The sequence below is a fragment of the Octopus bimaculoides genome, chromosome 19 (assembly GCF_001194135.2).
Source record: "Octopus bimaculoides isolate UCB-OBI-ISO-001 chromosome 19, ASM119413v2, whole genome shotgun sequence".
Classification (NCBI taxonomy): Eukaryota; Metazoa; Mollusca; class Cephalopoda; order Octopoda; family Octopodidae; genus Octopus; species Octopus bimaculoides.
In genome coordinates, this window is record NC_068999.1 from 48322746 (window position 1) to 48332374 (window position 9629).

Sequence of the window (9629 nt, forward strand, 5' to 3'; positions counted from 1 at the left end):
ATATAATTATGTGTATTTCTTCTATCTTAATGAATGCAATTATAACATGCGTTTTCTCCAATCCTTAAATTCTTAAATATATATATATATATATATATATATATAGAGAGAGAGAGAGAGAGAGAGAGAGAGAGAGATACACATATATACACGTATATGTCTGTTCATATGCATGTGTGTGTGTAAAAGATGAGCTGGTCATGTCTTGACTGCTTTTAATCTCAGCAGAACTGCTAGATCAGGGTTATTGCCAAGAACTGCCCGCAGAACTCACCTTATTGATTACGACGATGATGACAGCAATGACAATGGTGTTGATGATGATTGTGATTGTGATGATGATATTGATGGTGATGAGGATTTAAACGCTGAAAACTTCAAACAAATAAAAGATGATTGAAAATAAGGATGATTACTGTGACTATTAATTTTCTTTGTTTTCCTTTCCCCTATTTTTGTTTTAAACAAAAGATTATTTTAAAACCAATATGCCTACTTTTATCTATATCTATCTATCCACTATATATATCTATGTCTATCTATCCATTATATATATATATATATATATATATATATATATATATATAATGATGAAAGTGCAGTACACTGAACATTAGTGTGTAGTATGTCTGTATGTACGTGTGTGTGTGTGTGTGCGCGTGTGCAAATGCATAACACTCTCGGCCCTTGAGTCACTATTATTTCTACCAGTAATAATGATTTCTATTATTTGTCACCAGGGCAAAGGATGAGGGGGGCATTACAAAGACAGACATGAAGTATGGGGGGGGGTTACATATAATGGAAGGACAAAAAAAAAAAAGGAAGAATATACACAGTATACATTAAATGTATACATAGTATACGACATTAAGAAATTTCAAAAATAAATAAAGAAAAACTGTGACAGTAGTGGGGACAACCAAAGAACCCCACCACCCAAGATCAGCCTGAATACCAAGGATGAGAACCCTCTCCAACTCGTTTCCTCCAACTCGCAGGACTACACTCAGAGCAGTACCATCCACTCTTGCTATTTTTGCAACTTTCACTCACCTTTTGATAAATTCACTCAAGAACAGCACCTCCCCCTCCACTCTCACTTTCCTTTCCAGGTGAAAGTGGGAAAAGTCGATGATGGCTTTACCGAAGAAGAATGTTTTTGTCCTCATTCCTTTCATTCTCACCCACAAGACAACCTCTTCCACCACAGCCATCAGGCAAAGGAAAACTGCCTTGCCTGCCTGATTAAAGGAGGGCAGCGGGGCAATCATCACTATGGGCTCCCACCAACTTGTGGTATTTTGGCCCCTGCAACCGACTCATATTCCTTTACAATGGAGCTGACCATCTCCATTTCAGAGGCATTAGGCGTCGTCTGCATATACCCTCCACAGTCCAATTTTAAGAAGGATGCCTCTTAACTGATCCAACTTCCACAGCATTGGCTCGAGAGCCAGCACATGTAGAAGTGGTGACAGTGGGCAGCTCCAACGGACTGAACATGTGATACAAAACGGTTCCGATAGGTGGTAGTTTACTTTGACCACCAAGCAGGTGCTGCTATGTATTGCAGCAATCCAGTCTCTGAAAACGGGACTGAAACCAGCTACTTTAAGGTTGACCCAATCGAAAGCTTTCAACTGATCTAAATTGATCAGGGCCCCATTGAGCCAGCGTTAGTCCCAGCCCTCTCTATGACATATCGCATAAGGTGGAGGCTGTTGTGGATAGACCTGCTCAGGATTGTGCAGATTTGTGCCTCCCCAGCCAGACTGCCGACAACAAGCACCAACCTTTTCACTAATACCTTGGCCAAGTTATGGGCCAAAAGTTCCCTAGCACATCTCCACTGTTGGCATCCTTTCTCAGCAGCATTACCACACCCTGGCTAACAGTACTAGGAATTTTTCCATTCTGCTGCCACTTACTATAGACATCTGCCAAACAAATCTGGCATTAATATATAGAATTTGTAGAGCAGACCATCGAAATTGGGTGATTTGCGAATTGGGCAATTGCTATCACTTCCCATATTTCAGGAGCCGTAATCAGCTTTTTGCAGAATCATGTCAATTACCGAGAGCCGCAGTAGGCTGTCCAGATACAAAGTAAAGTCTCCTACCATTGTCAACTCATCACCCTCCCCAAACAGCTGCTGCAAAACTGCACACATCTACTCAGAACCAAGTAGCACATGCCTGTCCCGATCCAGCAAAGACTTGATTGTGGTTTTGTTTCCCTGTTGTGTCTCTATGGTTCAGGTCCATCATATGGCTTCAGTTCCTTCATGTTTTAGCGCATGGGCCTTAGCTCTGACTATGCAACCTTCATGTTCCACCTCAAAAAAAAAAAAGGTCAACGGCCATTTTGCTGCTAACACATCAGTTACGATGCCTTTACTAATAGCCTCTTCTAGTTTGCTAACTAATTCTCCCTCTAATCTATTTCTTTCTATTGCTAAATCTTTGCTAAACGCTATCGATTCTACTCTACTCACTCTCTTCAGGTCGATCCACTACCACTTAACTAGTTCACTTATCAAGTCCCTGTAGTCTGTGTGCTAGTAAAGACACATTCAACTTCCAGTAACTGGGTCCCTGTCTATGGGTCTTATCTAAATCAACTGTGCATATCACAAATTTGTGATCTGTGTAGCCGACCAATTTAAATTGTGGACAGCCTATACTATCCCTATCCTCTGACCTAACAAATACTCTATCTAAATACAATCTAGATGACCTGTTGTGGTTGCTCTATGTCCACACTGGCACATCAAGGAAATCCAGTTGGTACCTGTCAGGAAGTTGGAAAGTCCTGAGCAGGTTTTTTAAGGCTTTTACACCCCCATCTACTATGTACTAAACCCACAGTCCTTCTGTGTGTCCAAAATACTATTCCAGTCCCCCAATAATACTAAAGTGCAAGACCTTCCCAAGAATGTTCCAAGACGCCTGAAGAAATCTGGCCTTCCAGCCCCTGTTGGGGAATAAACCGCCACAAGTCTAAAGGTACCACCTTTGCTGCCATTCATGTCCAGAATCACCACCCTACCATCTGGGTCCAAGAAGATAGCTCTACTTGGAGATCACCTGAGATTGTTGAGCAAGTGACCTTGCTTCCAAGCTGATCCCAGGTCATGCACATTCACACACCCAATTCCCAGCACAGCCATGCTAGTTGGAGAAAGGAAAACGAGGCTATTCACCTTGATTTTTGAGAAGCTTGGAAATTCCAGGCCTCTCCACTGGTGAAAATTTTTTAAAAGGCCCTTCCAAAAGCCTTTTATCAACTGACGTTTTTTTTTTAATCCCGACACTACATGGGAATTTTTCTTGGATCGTTTTATAAATGTCTGACGACGTTTTAATTAAAAGTCTGTCTTTCGGAGTTTTGATGATGAAATCTTCAAATTCCTTTTCTTCTGTCTCTATTTTGTTTTTGCTTTGATTTACAAAATCCATCAATTCACTGTTGCACTTGTTCACAACAGTGAAATTGATGGATACATTTCATCTACAGTTGTTTCTGAAGGTCCATGATTGTTTGTTTCTGTGATTTCATGCTGTTGTTGATGATGATGCTGTTTTTAAAGTTGTTCTTGTCATTTTTGTTGGAGTGGTTGTGAATTGGGTTGCAGTTGTGGTTTTTGTGTACTTTTTTGCCAAGTTCTTGGAGTTGGGCTATGTAATCTCCTCCTCTTTCACCTACCCCCTTTTGTTACAGTAATCCATTGTTCGGTAAGCTCTTCTTTCTTCATGTCATTGCAATTGCGATGTTGGTTTGCGAGGCAGTGTTCAGGAGAAGCTTGCTTTACTGTCACAACCGGGATGGGGGGGGGGGGGTTTAGAAAGATACACCTTCTTTGTCTTGGTTTTGGTGCGGGTGTAGGAGTCTTTGAGCACATCTTCATGATTTTGTATTTGTGGTATTTGTAGTGTTGGCAGCAGTGGGAGTTTAGTTTTACTTGTTTCAGAGTACAAAGTCTTTAAGTGAGTTACAACAGATCCACATACGTGTCATCTTGGCTTTCAACTCTCCACTAGCAGGCACCATCAAGGAGATTGATTAGATCAGGTAGCTAGCTTACATTGTAAGGTCAGTTCCATACCTATACCTGACCAGTTCTGTTTAGGTATTTTCTTGACCTCCAAGATTGTCACATCGTCTTCTTCCAAACCCACCAAGACAGCCACCACTAATCAGGTGATAGATATTTCTGGTGACACGTTCAACACCCTAACCTTAGCAAAGTGTTGGTCGCAATAGCTGGGGATTAACAAGTTTTCATTCCTAAAAGTTGTCGCAGAATGACACCTGGCTTCCTAAATCTCATTAATAGTTCCAGACTTCTTTCCTCGGACGATGTGGGTCTTCTGTTCCCACATGTGCACAAGGCATTTTTGTATTTGGCACTCAGAAGCATTTTCCATCCAGCGTGATTTAACTGCAATGCAGTGGTATGTGACTGTGTATCTTCTTAAGATATTCTTGATCATGTTGGAGGGAGGGTTAGGGCTATCCTTCTCTCATCCCTTTTAACAATTTTCCTGGTCATTTTCATACCTTCTTCATCTATGCAGAAATCTTCCAAATTTCTCGCAGCAACCGCAAAGGAAACCTCCACTGCAGCAGAGGCAGTTGTGGCAGCGGTGATATTTGCGTTTCTAACTTTCACTTCATTAGTGCTGTTGTTGTTGTCACCGCGGTTGTTGTTGTCGTCGCCATCACTGAATGTTTTGACGCTACTTAGAGACGAAACTATATTCGCCTCGGTGACGTCATTAAGTGTAGTCCATGCTACGTCTTTGTTCTGTCTTTTCTCCGACAAGGAACGCTCCCATTGTCGAACATTATGATGACTTCTTTATCAGCCATCTTTAGATAAATAAGGAAAATGGCAAAATATTTGCTTTATCGGTAGGCAGTTAAAATTTTAAAAATATTGATGTGCATACCCTGCAAAAACAGAGGGTGTTTCTAAACAAAAATACTATCGGCGCAGTCCAGACAATGTCCGAAATACGATGCTAACAATAAAAATGAAAACACGGGGCCTTAAAAGGCCGAAAAGATTATAAGCACAACTTACGGATCTTCAAGTTACCGTGACTTCACAGTATGGCGACCATAATAATCCTTTCTACAATAGGCACAAAGCTGAAATATGGGGGACGGGGATAGTCGATTGCATCGACCCAAGTACTCAACTGGTACTTAATTCATCGACCCCGAAGGAATGAAAGGCGGCGAAATCGTCCTAGGCGGAATTTGAACTCAGAACGTAAAGACGGACGAAATATCGCTAAGCATATCGCCCCGCAAGCTTACAATTCTGCCAGCTCGTCGCCTTAATAATAATAATAATTTCTACTTATAGGCACAAGGCCTGAAAGTTTGGGGAAGTAGGAGAGTCGATTACATCGACACCAGTACACAACTGGTACTTAATTTATCGACTCCGAAAGGATGAAACGCAAAGTCGACCTCGGCAAAATTTGAACTCAGAACGTGAAGAAGGACGAAACACTGCTAAGCATTTTGCTCGACCTGCTTAACGATTCTGCCAGATCGCCGCCTTAATAATAATAATAATAATAATAATCCTTTCTGCAATAGGTTCAAGGCCTGAAATTTTGGGGGAGGGAAGCAATCGATAAGATCGACACCAGTACGCAACTGGTACTTAATTTATCGACCTCGAAAGGAAGAAAGGCAAAGTCGACCTCGGCGGAATTTGAACTCAGAACATTAGATGAAATACCGTAAAGCATTTCGCCCGGCGTGCTAACGATTCTGCCTTAATAATAATAATAATAATAATAATAATAATAATGTAAATCAATGTGTTAGAAAAAGAAGCGAAAGCAATATTTAAAGAAAGTTTTTAAAAAATTGAACTCTGCCAAACTGACCAATTTTCACAGATCGAGGAGCGGCGAGGTTAAGAAGAACTGTGTATATATGTGTATGTGTGCAACTATGAGAGAAATTGAATGATATAACAGAAATTACTTGAGTAAGACATGCAATACATACTTTTTTTTTTACTAAAGAGAAATGGGTTTGTTCGTTTTTTACCTGTTTATTACTGGTGTACCATGGAAGTCCCTCTAACGAATATATACCGCATTCATTCGCAGCAATAGCGCCAGTCTGGGTTTCTTTTAAACATCTTCCCCAATCTTCCCAGCTCATAGTTCCAGTGTTTGTAATATAGATTGACAAGATAGATTTAGATTATAAAAAAGACAGCAGTCACCGTACTAGTGCAGCTGACAGAGCCAAGCAATGAATGCAGAACCCTTGCCTGTCAGAGGAGATTAAAGAGCTGTCCTCAAGTCGAGTAGACTCCTCTCACTCAAGCAACTCCTTCCACTCAACTCAACTCTTTCATCACTCTTTGTCCTCTTTAATTCGTCGTTTTTCGTTTTATTAGTAGTATTTTTTTTTTTCGTTTTGGTTTACAAAAATAAAAATTTCTACTGATTTTATTTTCATATTTTAAGAATATTGTCAGTTAATTTTTGTCTCGTTGTTTTATTTTTCGAATTTACTACTTCGTACCTTCTCCTCCCACCTTTTCCAATATTCACACACACACATTACACATATAAAAACACAAACACGCACACATAATCATACATGCATATGTGTGTGTGCGTGTATGTGTGTGTTTGTATGTGTGTGTGTGTAGTGCAACACAGGGTAGCAACAGTAATTTCAACGCTATTATAATTACGCTCGTGTATTGAGTGCGTTTTCTTCTTGGCTGTACATACATACATACATACATACATACATACATACACACACACACACACACACACACACACACACACACACACACACACACATACATACATAGACACGGCTACTTCAACGAAAGGGAGATCTCCATAGATTCATAGAGTAAAACAAAACATTTCTTGTCAGTTCTGTAAAGAACAATGGCTAGTAGTTTCAATCCGGACAAGAATCCTCGCACATACATTCAAACATATATTTGTGTGTGTGTGTGCGCGCGCGCGCGCTCCATGTCTTGTCTTCGTAATTTCTAAAATTTCTCTTTCTCTCTTTTAGTTTCCTTCTCCCTTGTATACTCTACCTTTATTTTCACTTTGAATCTATCATTTACTTACCACACAACACACAAACGCACGCGCATATACATACATATACCTAGAAGTTTTAAAGAAATGTATCTGAAGTAACATATATATATATATATATAATCTACTTGGTTTGGCTGCCCTCCCATTCTCCGCGTGTTTGAAAATTTACTCCTTCTTACTTTCTCTCTCTCTCTCTCTCTCTCTCTCTCTCTCTCTCTCTCTCTCTCTCTCTCTCTCTCTCTCTCTATCTCAGAATCTCTATCTTCGCATCTTTTCTCAGACCTTAACAATTTCAATACCGATCTGTTCTGTGACTTTTATTTCCTCCTTATTCACAAACTGCCTTTATTCACCTTTCCTTCACACGTATATATTCTCTGTTAAAATAATTCGTCTCAGTTCTTACATATTTTCCCACCGTCTCTAACATTTATTATTCTCCACGTTCGAAAAATTTATTCCTATTTCTCTTATAATATCTGCCTATCTTTTTCACTATTTTCCTATCTTTATTACTCTCTCTCTCTCTCTTACTTTGGCTTTGACACTTACTCTTACTCTTTCTCTTATCACTCTCTTTCTCTTCTTTTATTTTTAGTTTTTCATTTCTCATGTGTATAATAAAGGTTTCCTTCTTTATTCTGTAAATTCTTTAGATTACTCCTACCTTCTACTCATCCAAAATTCCTCATTTTTCTCTTTTCCGTTCATCCTATCTACATTTCGTCTCCCTCTCTCTTTCTCTCTCCCTCTCTCTACCTACCTACCTACGTACATACATATCTACCTCTCTGTCTGTCTGTCTATCTATCTACCTATGTCTGAATGCATGTATGTATATGGTGCCACGCCACATTCTACAACTATGTATAAAATAATTTTAAAAGAAAATGAAGAGGTTGAGAGAATGAGACGAGATGAAGATGAGAGAGAGAGAGAGAGAGAGAAGGTGAAAATGGGGAAAGAGAAGGGAAAGAGAATGAGTATGACTAGGAATGACTCATCACAATGGGTTACCTAAATGTACACTCATCATGCACATAAATATCACCTTTATGTATGTATGTATGTATAAGTGCATGTATGTGTGCATATATATATATATATATATATATATATATGCACGTAACATATTTTATACATGCATACATACATATATACTTACCCACCTTGGATGATTCACCAGAAAAGTAATATTTATACGAGTTACATACAAACATGTATATACATGTACAAATACATAATTACATACACGCACACACAAATATACATGTAAATGTATATGTAAGTAAATATATTAATATATGTTGTTGTACTTGGCGATGGTCATATTGCCAGTTCAGCCATCCCAAGTACAACAACATCTGTTTCAACACACGATTTCACATCAAAAATCTTGCAAAACAAATATATATATTAATATATTTATATATATATATACATACACACACACACACTTATGTATAGAAAGAGAGTGAGTGAGAGAGACAGAGAGAGAAAGAGATGTGGAGAGAGAAAAAGATAAGCTAACTTTCACCAGAAGACGAAACCAGATGGTCAACTAGGAAATGCCAACATGAACGTTTTACCATGCTAAAGATAGCACCCAAACATCATCGACACAACCACCCACTCAATGTGCATGTCTTTTTATGTCTATCTGTCTGCCTGTAAGTATGTATGTGTGGGTATATTTATGTGTATATACATATTTGTATATTTATACGTGCGAGTGTATGTATACATAGCCGTAAGCATACACACACACACACAGGTTAAACTCCTGTGTTTGACCCGAGCAAAAAGAAAATAGGGTTGATGTTTACCCAAGGTGCCATGTAGTGGGACTGAACCTGGAACCGTGTGGTTGGGAAGAATATCCATTTTCTCTAGGGAAAAAATTGGATCGTGTGAATTGTCCTGGTCCTCCTCCCCCCTCTTCGCCAGCGCACATTTATTTTTTTCATATTCGTTTACTACTTGTTGTTTTACACCTATTACACTTTTTTGTTATTTTTGTGACCGGGTATCGAAGTTGAGTGACTGGATGCGTGAATTATCCGAGTCTGTACACGACCCAACCTACATGACAAACATTGAAAAAAAAAATAGTGTATTGGGTGTAAAATAATGTGTAGTAAACGAATATGAAGAAAAAAATTTCACCGACGAATGGGGAAGTAGTGAGAGGACTCGGAACATTCCCGATGTGAATTTTCCGTGTCCTCTCTCCCGCCCCCCTTTAGCCAGCTCGCATTTTTTCATATTCGTTTACTGCATGTTGTTTTACACGTATGACACTATCTTTTTTTTTTTTTTGCTCGGGTCAAGCACTGGAGTTTGACCCACACACAGAGGCGTGGCTGTGTGGTAAGAAGCTTGCTTCTCAACCACATGGTTCCGGGTTCAGTCCCATTGTGTGGCACCTTGGGCAAGTGTCTTCTACTACAGCCTCGGGCCTACCAAAGCCTTTTGAGTACATTTGGTAGACGGAAACTGGAAGAAGCCCGTCGT

The 9629-nt window shown here is 39.5% G+C and overlaps 1 protein-coding gene across 2 annotated transcripts in view; it reads right to left on the reverse strand.

Moving 5' to 3' along the window:
• The window catches only part of LOC106878099 (uncharacterized), a 46295-nt gene that overhangs the window by 23100 nt on the left and 13566 nt on the right, over positions 1-9629 (reverse strand). Inside the window, exon 1 of one of the 2 annotated variants that reach the window (XM_014927203.2) lies at positions 6082-6362. The exons of the other annotated variant lie outside the window; for it this stretch is intronic. Within the exon in view, the coding sequence (XP_014782689.1) occupies positions 6082-6198 (117 nt within the window). The 5' untranslated portion in view covers positions 6199-6362. Of the gene's footprint in view, positions 1-6081; positions 6363-9629 lie in introns of those variants that run through there. 2 annotated transcript variants of the gene reach the window in all.